Source organism: Haliotis cracherodii, unplaced genomic scaffold, assembly GCF_022045235.1.
Source record: "Haliotis cracherodii isolate W230 unplaced genomic scaffold, xgHalCrac1.p SCAF_14, whole genome shotgun sequence".
NCBI lineage: Eukaryota > Metazoa > Mollusca > Gastropoda > Lepetellida > Haliotidae > Haliotis > Haliotis cracherodii.
Window position 1 is genome coordinate 30,577,288 of NW_027266269.1, and position 23,726 is coordinate 30,601,013.

The 23,726-nt window shown below is 42.0% G+C and overlaps 2 protein-coding genes across 3 annotated transcripts; one reads left to right on the forward strand and one right to left on the reverse strand.

The window, feature by feature from the left end:
• The first annotated feature begins 336 nt into the window (after positions 1-336).
• On the forward strand, positions 337-4,831 carry LOC139461183 (uncharacterized). 2 transcript variants are annotated; one of them, XM_071242778.1, is made up of 4 exons: positions 337-364; positions 1,480-1,620; positions 3,348-3,546; positions 4,230-4,831. In XM_071242778.1, the coding sequence occupies exons 2-4, from the start codon at positions 1,506-1,508 to the stop codon at positions 4,651-4,653; spliced, it is 738 nt and encodes a 245-aa protein (XP_071098879.1). In that variant the 5' UTR covers positions 337-364; positions 1,480-1,505; the 3' UTR covers positions 4,654-4,831. The 2 variants fall into 2 exon arrangements, with proteins under 2 accessions (XP_071098879.1, XP_071098878.1); XM_071242777.1 differs by lacking the exon at positions 337-364.
• An 8,556-nt stretch (positions 4,832-13,387) lies between these two features.
• Positions 13,388-20,181, reverse strand: LOC139461187 (mammalian ependymin-related protein 1-like). The gene is made up of 6 exons (XM_071242781.1): positions 19,937-20,181; positions 17,263-17,373; positions 16,708-16,792; positions 15,834-16,007; positions 14,944-15,032; positions 13,388-14,596 (listed from the first exon to the last, which is right to left on the reverse strand). Exons 1-6 carry the CDS (start codon positions 20,102-20,104, stop codon positions 14,534-14,536), a joined length of 690 nt encoding a protein of 229 aa, XP_071098882.1. The 5' UTR covers positions 20,105-20,181; the 3' UTR covers positions 13,388-14,533.
• Between the last annotated feature and the right edge of the window lie 3,545 nt (positions 20,182-23,726).

Consider the following 23,726-nt stretch of genomic DNA (forward strand, 5'->3'; position numbering starts at 1 on the left):
ATATCGATCAATGGTGTAAGCAGTTACGCATATCGATCAATGGTTTAAGCAGTTACACGTGTCATTGATTACAGGTGTAGGGAGTTACACATATCAATCAATGGTGTAAGCAGTTACACGTGTCATTGATTACTGTATTACAGTATCTACACATATGTACAAATAATATTTGTCGAAATTTTAAAATAACTGAAAAAAATCGGTGTTGTTTTCCATTGAACCACTAAACAATATGTTAAAAACTAGGTCAATACGACCTGATAACGGTTTATGTAGACTGTCATTCCACAGTAAAAGTACAACATTCCCAGAGATAAAGGTCAACACCTGGCAACATTCACGACTTTGCTCTTCACTCGAACCTGTCTGTATCGTCTTCCGTCGGTTTTTTCATTTTCTAACAGTATTTCGTGTCCATAGCCATGCTTGTTGTTTTTTTTAACCGCGTGTGTCGCGTTGTCGTACGCAGGTAAGTTCTGTTATGGGCGACTTAGGAGCGGGTGGATTCGCTGTGTAGTTTTTCTTCCCTTAGAGCGCTTAGATCCCAGGATCCTTCGTTCGAATCCCGGATTTCTCTGATTTGTTTCTTAGTTAGTCACCGCCATGTCCGTGCTCGTGGATGTTACCTAGTTGTAAACGTGTACGACCCAAATTCGATTTGACACAGGTCACTTTCTTAACTGTTTTTTCTTTGTCTGTGTCGCCTATTCGATTTCACACACACACACACACACACACACACACACACACACACACACACACACACACACACACACACACACACACACACACACACACACACACAGACACACACACACAGACACACACACACACACACTAGCTTGTCTCTTGTGTCAGGTCAGTCTTAGACAGCCGAAGGCGTCCACTTGTGTCAGGCCTGTTCAATCGGATCATAAATACTGCATTGAAGCAAGAATGGAGAAAATCAACAATACAACTTTAACTGACCTTTAACTGAAGTGTCTAACACAAGCATGACTTGTACGTACAATATTTTGGATATGTTGTAGTGGAAGTTAGGGGTTGGGTGTTGGGAGTTGGGTGCTGGGGGTGCAGTTTTGTTTTTTCAAAAGCTGCTGTTTCTTCTGAAGAGCTTTTTTGATATCATATATCAATGTCGTCACTCAACTTTATAACTTAATATATCCGTGAACCCAACCTGCGGCATGGTATCTCAATGGGCTAGCACTATAAACCGGCCCCGGCTGGTACAAGCAGCCACAAAGCTGACTCGATTATTTACAGACCGCCGTCATATAGCTGGAATATTACTGAGTGCGGCGTTAAACAACAAGCAAACAAACAAATCATATAATGTTCACCACTATTTTACACTCAATGGAATCTGTTTCGATATTCGAAATTTATGACGTTTGGGTCTAATTGTACAATTTCAGTTGATTCTGTTTGCTGTTTTAATGCATTTAACAACATACACATACAATCGATATCAAACAGCTGCGGGACTCCCTGGACATCTCAACATGATATCCGGTCTCGCAGCGAGCAGACGCCATCCGGGCATTTTGTACGCCATCCAAGACAACGCAGGGGATGGGAACGTGTACATACTGGACGCCACTGACGGCAGCGTCAAAGGTAAATATTCCACTGGTGTCCAGATAAGTATGATATATTAAGTATAAGTGAGTGAGTGAGTGAGTTTGGTTTTAAGCCGCTTTTAGCAAAAAAACACCAGAAAGTGGCTTCACACATTGTGCCCATGTCGGGAATCGAACCTTGGCGAACGCTTTAACCACTGGGCTACCCGACCGCCCCATATATATTAAGTATAAATTGATTTCATCAGAGCGTTCACCCATATATGCCGCCATCTTGGATTCGCCAACACCAGGGGGCGCTGTTGATCAGGATCCATATCCAGAAATATTCGAAATGGTTCAGTGTCACAGTCCAAAGTTTGGTGCTTTTAACCCAAAGTGCACAATTTTCGCCTTATCCGCCCTACTATATGAAATGCTTGATTCAATGTATGTCATTGCTCAAATATCATCCCTAAATTGCTTCCACAGAATCGAACCCGGGTCTTCGGCGTGACGAGCGAACGTTTTAACCACTAGGCTACCCGACCGCACCTCGTGTCTCTAGAGGTCAAATATACTAACACGAGTCGTTGAAAGTATAAAACTCCTTGGGTAGAATTGATATACAGTAAACTACGTTTATAACGAACACGCTTAAAACGAACTTATTTTTTAGTACCTACCATGTGTTGTATAAATGCTGTATATGTGCTTATAACGAACTACGGTTATTACGAACCAAAATTAGTAGTCCCTTCGAGTTCGTTATAATCGTAGTTTACTGTATTTCACACCAGCAGATACACGGATGAGATTCTCTATATATTATCATTAAACAGTTCCAAAAGCTGGTGGGGCGGTCGGGTAGCCTAGGTTATAGGTTCGCTCGTCATGCAGAAGACCCGGGTTCGATTCCCGACATGGGTACAATGTGTGAAGCCCATTTCTGGTGTCCCCCGCCGTGATTTGCTGGAATATTGCTAAAAGCGGCGTAAAACCATACTCACTCACTCACTCACTCCAAAAGCTGGTGCAAGGACAGACAGAACCACATGCTATCAAATCTCGATGGATATTGCCCTTACCCATTCTGACACTACAATACATGAGCATGTAGAATTGACGCCACCTTTTATTCAACAGCAGGGCGGACATAACAAAATGGCATCACACATGGTACATTGAATCCAAAACGGGCCTTAGCTCAACACCCACCCATCAACCCACCCAAAACAATGCAGTTGTAAGCGAATCGGTCCGAGTATTTAAACTGATTAGGGTTAGTGTTAGGGTTCAGTTAACCCTAACCCCTAACCCCGAACCCCTAACCCTGCCTAACCCTAACCCCAACCTAACCCTAGCCCTAACCCTGTAAGCGAATCGGTCCGAGTATTTAAACTGGTTAGGGTTAGGGTTAGAGTTCATTTAACCCTAACCTAACCTAACCTAACCTAACCTAACCTAACCTAACCTAACCTAACCTAACCTAAACCCTAACCCTAACCCAAACCCTTACCCTAACTGCCGGACAAAAGAAAGTAAATTTGTTTGATGGTGACTAAAAATGAAACAAACAAGAAATATTTATTCGATGGTGATGTATTTTTGATGTCCTAGTTGTGTCAAGGACTTTACCTATGTTGTGATTCGGCGACTGTTTTCAGCCTAGTAACGTTTCGATAACGTTTGTAATCCATTTTTCAAGTGTATACTTTCATCTGCCGGAATTGTATGATAATAAAACAATAATTATACTGGCTAATCGAAAATGTTCTGTTACAGGAGTGTTGATAGTCCAGCATGGCGAAGAAACTGACTGGGAAGACATTGCTGTAGGTCCCTGTCCCGACGGCGACAGCTGCATCTACGTTGCCGACTCGGGGAACACCAAACATAAGTCCAGCAACGTGGTCTACAGAGTGAAAGAACCGGACTATACCTTCACCCAAGACATTCCGCTCACCGGCAAATACCACTACACGTAAGGCTTTTGTGAGTGAGTGAGTGAGTGAGCCGCTTTGAACAGTATTCCAGTTATTTCACGGGGTGTGAACTTAATACTGGAGGAAAGCCCGAAGTGATGCAGGTCTCAAAACTTTTACCACTTTGGTGAGGTGAGGTGAGGTGAAATTGGGTTTAACGTCGCGTCCAAGATTATTGCACTTATATAGCGAAGTGCATGCACCTGTGTGTGTGGCTGCTTGGACTAGACCGGACTGATGCCGATTTATAGTGCTAGCCCACTGAGATACCATGCCTCAGTTTAACATGAATACCCAACTCAGACACACTATATTGACTCCGAGCCGAGCAGTCCTTGTTTTAGCCCCTTAATGCAGAGCGCCAGACAGGGTAACAACAAGTACCATCTTTTAACGTCTTTTGCTATGACGCAGCCGGGGATCGGACGTTCTACCACTAGACCACGGAGGCGGTCTCCACTTTTGTGAAACCCATGACCAAGGGTATGGTGCTGACAGTAAACACGATCGGGGCAAACCGGGATTCAGGCAACTTTTATAGTGCTAGCCCACCATTGACATACCATCCCACAGTTTAACAGGAATACCCAACTCACACACAATATACTTACTCCGAACACAACAGTCCAAGAAGTGATTGAAAATAAGTGTTTCGTTACATTCTATTTTCTCGTTACTTCAGATGGAATCATCCCATGTCCGAATCGCTTATGGTTGATGCTGCAGGAAACGTATACATCCTTTCTGAGGCAACCGGAACCGGAAGTACTCTCGGACAACTGCCCTCGAGCGGATGGACCAGCGGAAGTCAGACTGCAGTGAAGACTGTTCTGACCTTGCCCATCACCACCGCCAACAAAGGCCCTCTAGCGGCAGATATCTCACCAGATGGGAAACAACTCTTGATAAAGACATTAGACCACGTCTATGTATGGTCTATGCCCGATATGAACGTGAAGAAAGCGCTGACTCATCCGGGAAAGGCTATTCATGGGTACCACCCCGAGCATCGAGGTGAAGCTATTGCATGGTCGGCCGATGGACATGGCTTCTACACAGAAGGAGAAGGCTCCAACGAAAAGTTGCATTTTCACAGTTTTCCATAAGCCTTAAAAATCATTTCTCGGATTTTAAGCAACGTCCGATGACTATTGTTTCACATGATTTGATTCGAAGTCTAGACATTTTCCACCAAGTCCGATAAATATATCCTCTCGTTCAAACGAGCCTCATCTTCCAGAGGCAAGGGAGTTAACTGACAAATAAAGTCCAGTTTCCACACTTGCCGAACTAGACTGGCATTATGGAGTTACACTTTGGCTGGACTAACGAGTCTATGCATAGTCCAATCAAAATCGCGCAACGAAATCGAAATCCGGTAAGTAAACTGTCGTGCAGATTTCGGTCGATTGCAGGATTTGCAAAGCATGTGGACCACCAACTCGTTGTCAACAGATAGTTTCCAAGTCTTTTCATCTTTTTGATCAACATGCTCACGTGATTTGATGCACTTCGCGATGTGCATCAGTATATTGACTCCGATCCGACAATCCTATTTTCACGCCGAGCCCAAGGTAGGGAAACACGTAACATCTGTTACATCTTTTGGTGTAACGCGACCGGGGATCGAACCATCAACCTGCCGTTCTCCGGGCAGATGCTCTACCTACTACGCCACAGAAACCTTGAAAGCATACACAATTTTTTATGATTTCTAACAGATTTTTTAAAAAAAAAGCCAAAAAAAAGCTAAGGATGGCTTATTATGAAATCGAGTCTGCATACCCATTTTTTCTGTAAACGACAGACACACAGGTAAGAAATTACCTATTTTAACACAATCATAGCCAAATCTGGTAATATACTACTCAAATGAAATTAAAGAACACCCGATGTTTTCATATGACTTGTTAAGCTGTTATGACTAGTGGGTATTGCAACACAACCTTTCAATTGTGGGTGTTCTTCAGCCTGTTATGAGTGACTTAGTGAGTCGGGTTTAACGCCGCTTTTAACAGTATTCCTGTTATATCGCGGCGTGTCAGCTTAATGTGGGAGGAAAGCCCGAAGTGATGCAGGTCTACCTTGTAGATATCACTTGATCTCATCCAAGCGATATCTCATGTGAGAGCCAGTTTTGGATGATAAAAACCAGTTACGTACATCTCTCTATGTTTGTAGAATATCTTGGTAATTTGGAGTTAATTTTAAGTGATGTCTCAACTGATGAAATTCGACATCCTTTACGCTTTGCTTAAATAAGGATAAAATATGTTTATCATATAATGGGTAGGTTTGTCCGCAGGATAAAGCCAACGGATAAAAACGATATCTGTTTGGGTCATATGCGGATAGAGATGCAAATATCAAAGGTCAAGTAGGGACTACTTTCAGTGTTTACAAACAAACATGGCGTCGCCCTTGTCATTCGGCGATCGGGTCAGAATTAACCATCGGGAATCTGGATAAACAACTGTGATAATTGGTATCGTTATCAAAAGAATAGTCTGATATACTAACAGAGTCTGACTGTGGCGTAGCTAAGGCATTTTACAAGTTTTGGCAACTTTGGAGATATAAATTGCGAAACACTTTTGCGAGGACACTAGCTTGGGGCCAGTAGCAGGATCACTTTCAATATATTTGCGGCTTGGAACCTTTTCCCCAAAATTAAAATAGTTGGTTTTGCCGGAAATATGTAAGAATTGTTACCTTGTTTCCGTTTTGTCGCGGTGTGTACATCTGACTGCACTTCGTAACGTTATGACAGGACAGGCAGACTCCAAACAAACGTGACGTGTCATAGACTAGGGTAGAGTAACTTCCCTTTGATAAAGGGAAGTGACTCTAACGAGCAGTCCGGTGTATTGCCGCGAAAGGTAAGTATGAACAAATGTGTGTAGTCAATTGTCGTTTTGCCTATATGTAGTTACGTTACTGTATAAGAAACATTTTTCAGATGGTTTCAATATTGACTGTTGTCACTGTCCGACGAACATGTCACTTACCTTCTGACGTAATATATATTAATGCGCACATTCTAGGAAAACTTGCAATGTTAAGGTAATGTTTGTGAAAGATGGGAAGATAGTTTTCGATGACAGAAGCGAAGAATGAAATTATATGATAAGCAGCTCGAGGTTACCACGCTTGTGTGTTTGCCAATGGTATTAAGGATAAACACTATGTATTTAGCTCGCCAAGGCTCGCTAAATCTATTGACTATATTGAGTATGTGCATCTTCAGATATATGTGGGACAGGGACAGGGTGTCCGAATTAGGAGACAAACTTTTTTCAACAGAAATATCAGACGCCCTGCTCTTGTGTTTTGACAAAGCTTAAGATAATTTTGATGACTCCATAAATGTGTTTACCAGCACTGTATGTTGGTTTGTTTGTTGGTTTGTTGTTTTACGCCGCACTCAGACATATTCCAGCTGTATGACGGCGGTCTGTAAATAATCGAGTCTGGACCAGACAATCCAGTGTTCGATATCATGTGCATCGATCCACGCAATTGAGATCGATGACATGTTTCAACCAAGTCAGCGAGCCTGACCACCCGATCCCGTTAGTCGCCTCTTACGACAAGCATAGTCGCCTATTACGGCAAGCATTGGTTGCTGAAGACCTATTCTACCCCGGATCTTCAGGGGTCAGCACTGTATGTAACGCTGCAGAGTCAACACATTACCGAGGCATGAGAGTTAATTAACTGACTGTAAAAGTCGAACTAGGCTGGAATTTCTGGGCTCGATCGTAGAGCCACCAGTGGCGATTACGAGTTATGTCCCTTCGATGTCCCTTGTATTGACCAGATTCCATATCTCATATGACTTGCATTTGCTTCAATCAAAATGGCGGCTCCCAGGCTAGACGATCTGATGGATAATCAAGACCTTTATTGTAATAAGATGGGTCTTACCTCACGAAGTACATCAAATGACATGACTCTACAACAATAGAGGCGGCGTGGCTGTCTTAGTGAGGAAAACATTAACTAATGTGATAAAACACGTGAACACTTCATTTAGTGACTGAATATTTCTTGTGTTAGATTCAAGTTTCATTGATGTTCAGAAGGATATTCTTGTGTGCTTTGTTTACATTCACCCTGATAATAGCTCTTTGGTGAAAGATACCCGAGGACTCAAAGGTATTGATTATTAAGAGTAGTGTTTACTAGAAATGCTAAGAGATTACCCAGACGTTCATGTTATGATGGCAGGAGACTTTAACGCACGCATTGGTTTACTACCTGACTATATATTATGTGATGACGATATTGATTACATTCCATGTTTACGTGACATAAACTATGAAAGTGACGTCTTCTCAATTCTAAGGAAATCGAGTGACGGGTAATGACTTTGGAAAACAGCTTATCGCTTTCTGTTGCACATGCGGGATTCACTTTCTAAATGGGCGTTTTACCAGCGATGCATATGGATCATTCACGTGTTTTGCAAACACTGGGGCCAGCGTTGTCGACTATATTGTTGCTTCAACTGATTTATTTTATTCATTATCAGACTTTACTGTTCAGACACGTACTGAATCAGACCATTTCCCAGTTACTTGTAGTCTTAAGTGTAGACCTAATGTGATAAAACCTGCAGATCAAATAGAAAAAAGTGTTTCAATACCGAAATATATATGGCGCTCTCAGAACGTTGAACTTTTTTGTGTATCTTTGAAAGACAGATTACTTGAGATGCCAGTTGGAGATATATCTCAGTGTTCTACATCTTCTCAAAAAGCTGAACATTTGACATCTGTAATTCAAGAGTGTGCTAAGGACAGTGGTATGGCTGTAGCAACAGTCGTAACACTATCATTAGCAGGTGTGCTTCTTCGCCGTGGTTTGATACAGAATGTGAAAATATGAAACGCTACAAATACAAACAGTTAGACATGTTTAGAATTAGTGGAGATATAGATACTTTAAAGAACTTTCATGTAGTCCGCAATAGATTCAGAGAAATATGCCGGCAAAAAAAGGATGTATTTGAAGAGTCTGCTATTGTAAATATTCTTAACTCCTGTAATGATAAGAGAAATTCAAAAACATTTTGGTCCGAACTGAAATTTCATCTACGGAAGCCACCCGTAACAGCACCCAGTATTGGTGTTTCTCAGTGGATTGATTGCTTTAAAACTGTTTTGAATATTACTGATAATGTAACTGATGTGGATTTTGTTGCGTTCTGCAAAGCTATTATTACAGAGCATCCAGTAAATAGTAAGAATTGTCATGTGTGTAACGATGAGGGTGTTGACAGTTTGTTAAATCAAGATATAACGGCTAAAGAGGTTTCAGAAGCCATAGATTCCCTCAAATATGGTAAAGCAGCTGGTCCTGATGGTATTTTACCAGAGATGATAAAGTATGGCAGTGATGTTTTAATTCCACATCTTCTAGTTCTTTTTAACAACATTCTATGCAGAGGTAGTTTTCCAGATCAATGGTCTAAAAGTATTATCTTCCCTCTCCATAAGAAAGGTAATGTTCATGTTGTTAACAATTATAGAGGCATTTCCTTGATGGATATTTGTGGTAAGATTTTTACCCAGGTTTTGAATAATAGATTAAAGAATTTTGTTAAGTTATATGATAAGCTCCCGGAATGTCAGGCTGGCTTCCGAAAAGGATATTCCACAGTGGATAACATGTTTATTCTTCAATCATTAGTGCAGAAATATTTGTCTAAGTTAAAAGGAAGATTTTACTGTATGTTCATAGACTTTCAGAAAGCTTTCGACTCTTTGGTTTGTTCTCCATTCAAAAGGAATTCATGGGAAACTATTTACTATCATACAGGACATTTATTCTAAAACTCTCGCTTGTGTTAAAATTTCAAAGTGTAGCATCTCAGATTATTTTAACAGTCTCAGTGGTGTGCGACAAGGGTGCGTTTTAAGTCCTCTTTTGTTTTCGTTATTCATAAACCAGTTGGAAGAGGACATCCAGCAGTGTGGTGGTAGGGGGATATTTGTACACGAGGATTTACTGGAATTGGTTCTTCTCTTATATGCGGATGACTTGTGTATTTTTGCAGATTCAATTCTTGAACTACAGAAGAAGATTGATGTTTTACATAAATTATGTAACAAGTGGGGTCTAAAAGTTAACATGGCTAAAACTGATATCTTAGTTTTTCGTAATGGTGGTAAGTTAAGGAACTACGAGAAATGGAAACTGGGGCGTATGCCTGTCAAGGTTTCTACATATTACAGTTATTTGGGTATTATATTTTCAAACAGGCTGTGTTGGTCGAAAACAGTTCAGACATTAGTTTTGAAAGCAAGTAAAGCTGTAATTCCTATAAAACAGCTTAGTTATAAACTTCGAAATATCGCTCCCAAAGTGCTGTTTAAAATGTTCGACTCTCAGATTAAACCTATTATTTTATATGGTTCAGAGATTTGGGGGTTCATAAATGGTTGTTTCTCGAACGTTTCCAAGCAAAGTTTCGTAAATTTGTTTTGGGTATGGGTTCCAAATCTACAAATATTGCAGTGCTCGGAGAGTGTGGTCGATATGGTATTTATATTGATTCTTACACAAGATGTTTAAGATACTGGTTTAAGCTTCTTAATATGTCTCAAGAGAGATTTCCAAAACGGGTTTACGATATGTTAGTTAGGTTTGATGCCGTTGGTAGGAATACATGGGTTTCGGCTATTAAGAATATGTTATATTCTCATGTCTTCGGACATGTGTGGGAATTTCAAGGTGCTGGTGATCCTGAATATTTTATAAGTGAGTTTATACTGAGGGTTAAGGACTGTCATGCACAAACATGGTTTTCTGAATTGTCTGGATGCTCGAAATTAGAACTGTATTCATTATTTAAGACATCATTATCACTTGAACCGTATCTATTAAATGTATTATCAAAAGAAAAGCGACGTATGCTTACCCTTTTACGTATTGGAGAACTGGGAATTATGCATAACACAGGAAGGAGGAATGGCATCGATAAGACACTCCGGTTTTGTCCATTGTGCAAGTTAAGGGCAGTTGAAAATGAAATTCATTTAATTCTTGTGTGCCCTATTTATGAAGAAATTCGCTCAAAATATTTCCCATATTTAGACTTCATTACTGGTAATAATCGTAAAGACACACTGGTTAGAATGTTAAACTCTTCTGATGTAAACCGCCTTGAGTACTTAGCCAATTATGTAAAAAATGTTATCTGTCTTCGTTCTTCTTACCTGTAAATATTATTTCATGCAGCACTTGATGTGAAACTAATTTGTATATATATGTACGTGGGCCTGAGGCCTTATTACCGAATAAACTGATTGATTGATTGATTGATTGAGTGAGGCCTTGAACGTTGTAACACTGATCATACAACTTTTGAGATGCCAAATATTATTTATTCTTTGTCAACCTGGGATATTGATGGCCCCCAGCCCTCTATCGTACCCAAAATACGCCTTTTCGTCTGGACCCGTGACGCTCGGCCCTCGGCATTAAGGGGCTAAAACAAGGATTGGTTGGCTCGGAGTTAGTATACTGTGTCTGAGTGGGGTATTCATGTTAAACTGCGGCATGGTATCTCAATGGGCTAGCACTATAAACCGGCATAGATATCACACGTCATCCTATCCCACGCTTCACGTAGCGATTTCACAGCTTTTTAAACAAAGGCACGTGCAAATTGTGGGATTGGCAGGTGTTACATTTACAGCAGAACCTGCGTATCCTTTTCAGCGAACACCTGGTGTCATCACTGATTTCAACGACCCATTCATATAATGTTCATCATTATTTTACATTTTACATTCAATGGAATCAGTTTCGATATTCGAAATTTATGACGTTTGGGTCTAATTGTACAATTTCAGTTGATTCTGTTTGCTGTTTTAATGCATTTAACAACATACACATAGTTTATCGATATCAAACAGCTGCGGGACTCCCTGGACATCTCAACATGATATCCGGTCTCGCAGCGAGCAGACGCCATCCGGGCATTTTGTACGCCATCCAAGACAACGCAGGGGATGGGAACGTGTACATGCTGGACGCCACTGACGGCAGCGTCAAAGGTAAATATTCCACTGGTGTCCAGATAAGTATGATATATTAAGTATAAGTGAGTGAGTGAGTGAGTTTGGTTTAAAGCCGCTTTTAGCAATATCCCAGCAATATCACGGCGGGGGACACCAGAAAATGGCTTCACACATTGTACCCATGTCGGGAATCGAACCTTGGCGAACGCTTTAACCACTGGGCTACCCGACCGCCCCATATATATTAAGTATAAATTGATTTCATCAGAGCGTTCACCCATATATGGGGCCATCTTGGATTCGCCAACACCAGGGGGCGCTGTTGCTCAGGATCCATATCCAGAAATATTTGGAATGGTTCAGTATAACAGTGCAAAGTTTGGTGCTTTTAACCCGAAGTGCACAATTTTCGCCTTATCCGCTCCACTATATGAGATGAGTGATTCAATGTATGTCATTGCACAAATATCATCCCTAAATTGCTTCCACAGGAGGTCGGTCACAATCAAACGATATCACCATCTCTACTATCTATACTCAAGACCCTGCTTATTATTGTTTATAAACTGTAGAATTTGGAAGAATGATGTTGGATGATAAATAGGATCTCACCCTCGTGTCTCTAGAGTGAGTAAGTGAGCGAGTATGGTTTTACGCCGCTTTTAGCAATATTCCAGCAGTATAACGGCGGGGGACACGAGAATTGGGCTTCACACATTGTACCCATGTCGGGAATCGAACCCGGGTTTTCGGCGTGAGGAGTGAACGCTTTAACCACTAGGCTACCCGACCGCCCCTATACTAATAGAAAAGATGTAGTCCTAAGTTTGATTTTGATAAGTGTATTTTCTGAAAAATATATATTTTTCATGTTTTCAACTTTTTGAATTCAACATTTGTGCGACTTTTAACTTGAACACTACTTCATGGATCCTTTTCCAATTGGGATTCCAGTTTCGATACCAATATGAGGTGCAGTGCAAAGTTTGATTTCCGACAGCGGATTTTCTAAGATATTGCTTTTTTTCATGTGGTCGGGGGTGTCAGTGGTCCCTGCTAACTTTTGCCTTGTTTTTATTCGTAGATATATATTTTCAAATATGATAACTATATTTCTGTGACCAAATGTTAGTCTAATGCGTACACTCAGATTCACACGTATGCATGTGCATGCTTACAATTACACATGCACTTACACACGGGAACAATGTACTGAACGCGTAAATGCATACACACGTAAATCCTACAGATTATCCACCCACACGCCAGTCCATCCGTCTTCAGCAACACATGGCGACTAACGGGATTGGGTGGTCGGACTCGCTGACACTGATGGTCATGTCATCGTATATCCCACTTGCGTGGAACGATGCTGAAGATGTTAATTACTGGATTGTCTGGTCCAGACCGGATGACTTACATACCGCCCTTATACAGCTGGAGTGAGTGAGTGAGTGAGTGAGTATGGTTTTACGCCGCTTTTACCAATATTCCAGCAATATCACGGCGGGGGACACCAGAAATGGGCTTCACACATTGTACCCATGTCGGGAATCGAACCCGGGTCTTCGGCGTGACGAGCGAATGCTTTAACCACTAGGCTACCCGACCGCCCCTGATACAGCTGTAATATTGGCCCCAATCCTCACGGGTTGGTATATACGTTCGACCACTGACAAATACACTGGTTGCAGCGCCAAAGGTGAGCATTCCTTATCAGTCAGACTCCATAACATTAATGGGGATACACATATATCATCACTGAATCAGCGAGATTCCATAATTTGAACAGAAAAGAATCACAATGTCATAAGAAAATATATTTTTTAATTTTTCTCTGAAACATATCACTCATTATAAAGTACAAAAGAAAAACGTGGAATGAATGGTCATACTTGAAAGTAGAAATATGTCATAAAAATTCATATTTAGTATCGTGGAGGCTTTTCAGAGATTCCTAAATGTTGGGAATATATGCTTATCAAAAAAAGTTAAAAAACACTCGATTTTACCTAAGTTCCCAAATTCGTCTTAAATTGAGTTATGTTATGTTTTATGGTAAAAGAAAAATTGGAATATCTTATCCGTGTGCACTACAGTCATACCAAGTGTCAATACAAACGTACGCGGAACAACGCGTTCAACCGACGTGATTCAAAAAGCAAAATACGAGGAAAGAATACACAGACAATAACAGGGGAGACAACTTGGTGTTTCACAGCAATAAACGTTCATCTATTTCCGTCAAGCCTCATAAACATTCGTCACCACTCGCCCATCTCCGTTACCGGCAAGAAGACGCGTGCCCCGATCGATGAATGTAAAAATACGACAAACCAATCAGAGTGCACGTATAACTTTAAGTACTTAGGTCAAAGAATCCCTCAGGAATAATTTTTGAGTTTACATTTTAAAATATACCGAAGATAGAGTTAAATGTGTTCAACCGTACTGCATAATAATGTGTCCCGATGCCTTTTGAATAGCATCTGGAATATTAATGATACATGGGGAAAATACGTGAATCATTAATATAACGCCACAAGTTTACAATTCTTTTAGCTGTGCCCCTTTGCGTTTAGACGGAGCCCAGTCGCACAAATGGCCACGAGAGGGGCACGAGTCGCTATTCGGCTTGTCCCGGAATAACACGAGTTGGTCACGAATGTTAGTCTCGAGTGGCATTAACTCCGTCGCCTGCTGTCGGAGTCTTAGTACCAAGATAAAGAGTAAACAGACAATTCTTAGTAAGGTTATTGACGTCAAGAATATGTATGACGTCACAATGTCATCATAATGACGTTACAGACAAAGTGGTTTTACAAGAGCTGGAAATCAGACAGCAAGGTGTCATTATCATTGATGTTAATTTCTAATGTGGTTAAAAGTTTGAAGTGAATTATTGTTTGGACAATCAAAGTTCTATGTTGCTGTGGCGAAAGGGCCGACGTCTGCTTTACACGCCTAATATCTTGTAGTTGAGGATTGGATGGAAGGCGGGCACTTCGCTTGTCGTGTTCTGAAACATAGAATACCGTGCATACATTGAGTGAAAGAGTATTGTACATGATAACAGTGTGCAAACATTATTAAAATGCGAATATGCGTTTTCATAGAGTTTCATGTCCGCCAGTTCGTTATAAGCGTGTCCGTAATATATACATAGTAAACTACGTTTATAACGAACACGCTTATAACGAACTGTTCATGTGTACAACAAACTGTTCATGGTCGCGTCCATTTCCTGCATATTTTCTGGATATATGCTTGTAACAAACTACGGTTATAACAGTAGTTTACTGTATATGTTTAGTCTCATACAAAGAAGTGAAACAAGATGAGAACTAAGACCGTTGGATTCATTACCTGTTTACAGAAACTTGGTGGAGTGAAGACAGAAGGGTCTTTTACCCCGGGGGTGATGCCAAAGAAGCCCATCGACATGACCATCTTGACTGTTTCAAAGAAAAGAAAAAGAAGTTCATATTTTGCCAGTTCCATGAAGCTATAATCAACCACAAGCAGTCGCGTATAAATATATAGACAGAAGCATTGGAGTAGCGTCAGTGGTGCCCAGTATCTTAACCCACGCCGCTTTGAACAGTATTCCAGTTATATCACAGCGTGTCAGTTTAATGAGGGAGAAGCCCGAAGACAGGTCTCAGACGTTACCCTCTTTGGTGAAACCCACGAGCACGGGCGTGGTGCTGACAAACCTAAAACAAAATGGATGCGAAAAGGGATTCTTAGCCACACTCACAAATTTCTGGCATGGCCAAGGGACGCAACTCTGGACATCGAATTGCAGCGCCTCATACGATTGATTCGAATCCAATCCAATCCCCCCCCCCCCCCAAGCGATAATGAGTCTTGTCAAGTTTTGTCAGCACCATACCCCTACTAAGGGATTTGACCCGTGAAGATCCGGGGTAGAATTAGGTCTTCAGCCACTCATTATCATTTTAGGCTTTCCTTCGAGGTCAAGCTGACACCTCGGATTTCAGTGACACACTCTCACTCAATCAATTAGTCACACACGCACATGCTCAATCAATGTCACACCCACACACTAACTCAGTCACACACACAATTACTGTCACACTCACTCAGACATACACACACACACTTGTCACACACACAATCAATGTCAAGCAAGCAAGCACGCACGTACGCTAGCGCACACACGCAAACATTCACACCCCCACACACACTTGCTCACAACACACACGCACAAACACATAGTGTAAGCAGCTCACCGCCGTTCACTGAGCCGGTCCAGTTCTCGCCGACAGGTACGCACTGTTTCTCGGTGACGGAAAACTGGATGTCCAACAAAGTCTTTGCCTGCTGGAGACGCATTGAGAAGATCTTGGCCCGCAATGTCTCACTACCCTCTCCGATGGTCATGTCAAACACACGCTTAGCGTCATCTGCAACAAACAACAACACAAAACTATAAAAAAATATATAGTGGGTCCTCACCCTTCCGCTCTTGTGTAATTAAACCTTTGGACATATATGTAACGTTATGTACGTAAATAATCGAGTGGGGGCCAGACAATGCAGTGGTTGACATCACGAGTATCGATATATGCAATTGCGATACGATGCAATGCATCAACTAATTCAGCAAGCCTGACCACGCGATCCCGTTAAGGGGGATCGGTTGCTTACTTGAATGCTGCACTCTTATTTACGTGATAAAGCAGAGGATGAAGGGGTGTTTGTTTGTTGTTCAACGCTGCACTCATCAATATTCTAGCTATATGACAGCGGTTTGTAAATTATCGATGTCTGGGCCAGACAATCCAATGATTCGCAATTGGAATACGATGGGTGAGTGAGTTGGGTTTAACGCCGCTTTTAACAGTATTCCAGTCATATCGCGGCGTGTCAGCTTAATGTTGGAGAAAGGCCCGAAGTGAGGCAGGTCTCAGACGTTTACGGATATGGTGCTGACAAACCTAGAAATATAATCGGGGTGAACCGGGATTCGAAACCACAATCGTAGGTTTCTGGCGTGGCCAAGGGACAACTCTGCACAGCGAATCGCGGCGCCCTAGACGACTGGGCCACCCGTGCCCCCTGGAATACGATGACCTATATGATGAAGGACAGAAGTTGTCTTACCAGGAATGCATCCGTTGTTGAAAGGCAGGGTATTCTTGGTCTTCTGGCACGTCCGCTTCATTACATCAATAACAAACATCGTATTCTGCAACGGAGTGAGTGAGTGAGTGAGTTAGGTTTTACGCCGTTTTTAGCAACATTCCAGCAAAATAACGGCTGTGGACACCATAAAACCATGGTGAGAAGTCGACAGTCTTCTTTGAGTGGGCGTGGGGGAGGTTTTTTTTATAGACACAAAATATTTAATAGATCATTGCTTAAGGACATAAAACTTTTTTTCTGAACGGGAGAACTGCCGAAGAAGATTTATTCTTTTTACAACATGTTGTTTCGGGACCACTAGTATGCTAATCGATTTTTTTACATATTTTTTTTTAAAAGATTAAAATTAAAACAAATATTGTTCAAATTATTTTTCAGATAGGGCATCACTTTAGCAACCATAATGCAGTTTTCAATTCCTATTATTTCTTATTTATGATACGGATACACTCAAGGTTAATCTCCAAATGATGTCTTTTTTAAAAGAAGAATATTATATGGTAGGTTCCTGACGGTATTGTAGTCTTGAATGATCTTCATGGAGGAGACTCCCGTGGCCATTGTACTGTTGGTGTAGGCGTATACCCGACGATTCTCGGCGTCAAAGGCTATCCGGGATATAGTCTGCAACAGAAGGTATGTACGTGCGTGAATGAGTGAGTTGAGTTTGGAACAGGATTTCAGTAATATCACGGCATGTCAGCTTGATGTGGGAGGGAAGGTCGAAGTAATGCAGGTAATATACGTTTAGTTATAAATATGAATGATGCTGTAACTCCGATAGTTTAAAACACGGAATGGACAACAATTTGGTTTCTGGCAAGAACAGAATCAATAAAATACTTGTCAGTCAACCCATATCAGCTCTGAGGCAGCGCTTCACACCTATGTAATACGGTAACAGTGCATCCATATTAGCTTGGAGGCTGTGCTTCACGCCTATGTAATACGGTAACAGTGCATCAATATTAGCTTGGAGGCAGTGCTTCACGCCTATGTAATACGGTAACAGTGCACCCATATCAGCTCTGAGGCATTGCTTCACGCTTTTGTAATACGGTAACCGTGCATCCATATTAGCTTGGAGGCAGTGCTTCACGCCTATGTAATACGGTAACAGTGCACCCATATCAGCTCTGAGGCATTGCTTCACGCTTTTGTAATACGGTAACAGTGCATCCATATTAGCTTGGGGGCAGTGCTTCACGCCTATGTAATATGTTAACAGTGCATCCATATTAGCTTGGGGGCAGTGCTGCACGCCTATGTAATACGGTAACAGTGCATCCATATTAGCTTGGGGGCAGTGCTTCACGCCTATGTAATATGTTAACAGTGCATCCATATTAGCTTGGAGGCAGTGCTTCAAGCCTATGTAATACGGTAACAGTGCATCCATATTAGCTTGGAGGCTGTGCTTCACGCCTATGTAATACGGTAACAGTAAACCCATATCAGCTCTGAGGCTGTGCTTCACGCCTATGTAATACGGTAACAGTGCATCCATATCATAACGCTATTATTATATATTTTCACGTGAAAAACGAAACCGGATTATTTAAGTCTTCTAGAACAAACTGCCACGTAATATTCCAGGACATTACAGAGCAGACAATCAACAATGACCAGCAATAACACCGGCTCGTGACCTTGATCCGAGATCCGCTTAGCACGCGACATGTGATCGAACAGGTATGTCGCAATAACCACAACGACATATAATGCAGTGACCCGCTGAAGCGTTTGTCATTGACAACTGAAATTCCCATCCCAACATCTTTGAGCTGATAAGATTTCTAGGAGATGAACAGCGGAAGACAGAGTGTAATCTGCTACAGTACCAGGCCGGCGAGCGTCTCCCACCAAAAAAGAAGAAGTTCTGTGATATACAACGCAGAATCGATCAACTGAAGACCAGACTGATCCAGAATGAAGTTAGCATAATTTTCTTTGCTGACTCATTCTCTAATCTTCTCAAACTGTCTTAATTGCCCATGACTTTTGTGAATCTTATATGTACGTCATCTTGTACATATACATTCAAATTATTTGTAAATAAATCATTATTCCACCCTTATTGTCTTTCTTTCGTTCGTTTCAAATCCAGTTCCACTATTTTACTCGCTCGAGTTGTTAAAATAACACTCGATACCCATTGTTTAACTAGATTGGCAGATTAAAATATTCGCAGGACGACGACCTCACTTTTTGCTAGTTTGTTTTCATACGACACAGGGGGTCGTCGTCCTGCGAATGAACCGGTGAGATATACTAGGGATTGGGTGAGACACATACACAATCAGGGATAGGGGTGAGATATATACATAATCAGGGATAGGGGTGAGATATATACATAATCAGGGATAGAGGTGAGATATATACATAATCAGGGATAGGGGTGAGATATATACACAATCATGGATAGGGTTGAGATATATACACAATCAGGGATAGGGGTGAGATATATACACAATCAGGGATAGGGGTGAGATATATACACAATCAGGCATAGGGGTGAGATATATACACAATCAGGGATGAGATACACACGCAATCTGGGATGTCTCAAGGAGACTGTATATGACTACAGCTAAAGTTGCAAAACTAGATATTTAAAAAAACATATCAAACAAATATAAAAAAGCGTAAACATTAAAAACAAGAAACCAAACATCTTGCAATTATGTATTTTGGGACATTTTCTTCTTTTTTTCACGAGAATGAAACATAATTATTTTCTAAAAGCATTTTTTTTATATATTTTTTTCGATAAAATCCAAGGCTCCCCTCCAAATCCCGAATGTCGGCCCCTGATAACAGTAACTGGAGTCATCAGAATATTGACTAGTACATCTAACAGCTATAAATCATGTTCAAACCTACAAGGATCGATATCCACATATCGCATAATAAATGCTTCACCTGTTTATTTTTTCAAACATCAACCGTTCGCCCCGATTATGTTTCTAGGTTTGTCAGCACCATGCCCGTGCTCGTGGGTTTCACCGAAGTGGTAAACGTCTGAGACCTGCATCACTTCGGGCTTTCCTTCCCACATTAAGCTGACACGCCGTGATATGACTGGAATACTGTTAAAAGCGGCGTTAAACCCAACTCACTCACTCACTCAAACATCAACCGCAATCGAGACCTGACGTACAGTACCGGAATTACCCGATTTACTTACCTGGATCGCCCGACCCTCACCGCCAGCCACTAGGCCGCCGATTCCCCCCTGAAAACCTTCCCACTGCCGGGGGAGACAGCAGTTCTTTCCTTCACGCCGCTGGGCCATGGCCCGGGGGTAGTAGAGCACTAGGGCCAGGGTAACGGTAAAGGCGAGGCGAGACATCATTGTGTTTTCGTCTTGAAGGTTCAGCTTCCAAAGCTCGAATCATCCAAGAGTACAGCTCTCACGTGATTGTTTGCGTGTTCATATCACGTGCCGTAGCGCTAGGGCGTTTTCGGTTGGGTGATTGGCTTCAGGAAATCCGAGTGTGATGGGGTTGAATATGTTTCCTTGTGTTGGGTCGATCATACTCCGGTCAATAGGTAAACAACATTTTAGAACAACGTCTTACCGTCCTGTTATTGATAGGCACCTGGCGTAAGACATAAAGTGACAAATGACCCTGTATGATGTCTGTGATAGAACTGAAATACTGTTCAACGCGACGTTAATATAATTATCGTGAATAACGATCGCGCCCTATCAGTGATTTAACAGTACTCAACAAACTGCAAGTCCGTTTGACTCCAAATGAGAACGATGAATTGCACAATAACTCGAAATCCAGAAAAGTGTATGAAACATCAATACGGTACTTGACCATGAAACCCTGTACCCAACAAAATCTGAATTTTGTTTATTTTAAGACCCATGACGGATGAAGTTCTTTATGAAACTATCATGTAATATTGTATAGAAATGTGTACATGACACGTAGGGGGGACAAACCGTGGAAGGCACAGCGCAAGCACACATGCACTGCACGTTCTGTGGTAGGGGATATGACAGAGCATTAGAGGGGCCGTCTCATGATAATTTCAGTCGCAATCTGACTCGCTCATGCCATAGATCTCGACGTCGGAACTGCTGGTGCCTGAACCGACTGCCACTATTATAGGTTGGACTGTTGCTGGCCGTAGTCCATCTCGTGACCGATAACGTGGCTCTATCTCGTCAACGACTGTGGCCACACAACGCCTCCATGTTTCTACTGTTACCCGACCAAGAGATTCCTTTACGAGTTGTTCAACGTCTCGTAATTTGAACGTTGTGTTCGATCGTCCAACGTCACCCTTGACGATGTCCCATACCAACTCGATTGGATTCAGGTCGCAGCGATAAGGTGGCAGTCGTAAGACAGCGTGACCCTGACCCTTCATGTAACTGTCAACTTTATACACGGGGTCAGGTTTCATAGTTTTGATGATTTCATAGAGCTTTGTTTTCGTCGCTCGAGAAGGAAAGGTAATGTTCCCCCGTTGCAGCCAAGTAACCATGTCTCCTTTACGGTTATTAGAGGTTGGAGTCTTGCTTTCTGGATCCTGCACACTATGATACGGTGCATTGTCCATGACAACGAGAGACTCGGTAGGCAAAGCAGGGACTAATTTATCTTTCATCCACTCCAGAAATACATTGCCGTTCATTTCTGTGTGGTAGTCCCTGTTGTCTTTGGCCTTGGCTCTAAAGACGAGGTCACAGTCTGAGAGAAAACCCTGACTAGCAGAACCAGCATGGAGAACTATGAGTCTTTCACCCTTTCCCATTGGTAACTTTCTACCAGACTCCTTACAGTCACCACTGGGTACCCACTGACTGCTGGCTGTGTGTGACGCATTTACCCATGTCTCATCTAAGAAGACGGGCTCATATCCTTCTTCACGTTTCTGCTTGATGGTACGAAGATAATGATTTCGGAGACGAACAATGTTAGACCGTTCACATAACACCGCCCTATTTTCTCCTGTTATCGTTTTTGTATTTGTAACCAAATGTATGCAACAGCCGCCATAGTTTGTACTTAAATACACGTAAATCATGGTCAGTTTCAAGGTGTTTCTTCAAAATTCTTAGGGACAGGTACTTATTTTCTGAGTGCAGTTTAACAATTGCACGTCTGACTTGATCCCTCTGAAAACTGTCTAATTTATCAATCTCGCGTGGTTTTGACATGTTCCCTACCTCCTTGGCCTGACTATTTGTATCTCGTCGACTAACAACATTTTTAAGTTTCTGAGGGGACATACCAAGAGCTTTTGAAGCTCGTTTCAAGAATTTATTAATTGCATAAAAAGGCTTTGCTCTTTCTGCTTCACTTCTAAAGAAATCATACACATTCAACATCAACTGTTTAACATCTGCTGAGTAGCGCATCTTGTCATTGAATGAACACGGTCACTGTGTAGCACGTGCAGACCGTGCTTGCGCTGTGCCTTCCACGGTTTGACCCCCTACGTGTCATGTACACATTTCTATACAAAATTACATGATAGTTTCGTAAAGAGCTTCATCCGCCATGGGTCATGTAGCCCTGGACATCGACACAACCACGGCAACTGGGAACAGGAAAGAATGTTCTCAATTTATATTGGTGAAACATTGGTGAAACACACGGGCAGATATGTGGTGCAGACAAACCTGGAAACATAATCGCGGTGAATCGGGATTCGAACCCCCAGTCACAGGTTTCTGGCATGGCCGTGATCAAGGGACACAACTCTGCAGAACCAATTGCAGGCATAAGTCGACTGTGCATCACGCGCGAATCGGGTTTGCTTTTGATTAGTTTGGTTGTTTATTACTTAACGTCGCACCAAACAATCCAGTGATTGACATCATGAGCATCGATCCACGCAATTTGGATACGATGACATGCATCAACCAAGTCAGCGAGCCGGACCACCCAATCCCGTTAGTCACCTCTTTCGACAAGCATAGTCGTCTTTTACGGCAAGTATGGGTTGCTGAAAACCTATTCTACCCCGGATCTTCACGGGTCTGGTTTTGATTTAAATCAGTTGAGTGCTTTGATGTTTCAGCTCATTTAACCACAATCCAGCTATATTGAATCACGGCTGGCAAACCAGTGACTGACAGCAGCATGAGCAACGATCCGCCATGTCGGAACATGATGACACAATCAGCCAGGTCACACATTGAAACCACCAGATTCCGGGTAAGAACAGGGGCCCGTTTCACAAAGCGATCGTAGCGCTTCGACTACCGTAACTCCTATACTTTAACATAGACTTACGACCGTCTTAGCGCTACGATCTCTTTGTGAAACGGGCCCCAGGTCCCTAGGGACCTAGCATTCGTGACCAACTCGTGTTATTCCGGGACAAACCGAATAGCGACTCGTGACCCGCTCATGGCCATCTTTGCGACCGGGTTCCGTCTTAGCGCAAACGGGCATACCTAAAACAATTGTCAACTCGTTGCGTAATGGTTCACTTATATTTCCCCACGACGAGTCTTCTTGCAGGTTACGGAAAGGGGCGAGTGGTGACGAATGGTCGTAATAGGTGACCAAACATCGGGTGGTTTGGTTTAAAGCGAAGACCGATTATTTTCAGGCCATTGTCATATGGCTTGAATATTAATGAGTGCGGCGTTAAACAACAAACAAACAGTAAGTTAGTCACGAGTCTAGTGTCTCTGTATCGCATCAAGAACGTAAGGTGGTTGGAAGAATGGAAGTCAGCTCACCAGCAGCATGCACCATCCTCCAGAAAATCTTTGTGTGTACATAACAGGCTTCTCTACTCCAGTATAACAATATCTACTCTACTGTATAGACATTGCCTCCTACCTGTATATATACTTGCCAATCACACTCTGTAAATCACTTGCTTGATAACGGTGTTAGAACCTGCACCAAAACGACGCTCTTAATTGTAATAAAGAAGTGTTCATCCATAAATTGGGCGGTCGGGTAGCTTAGTGGTTAAAGCGTTCGCTCGTCACG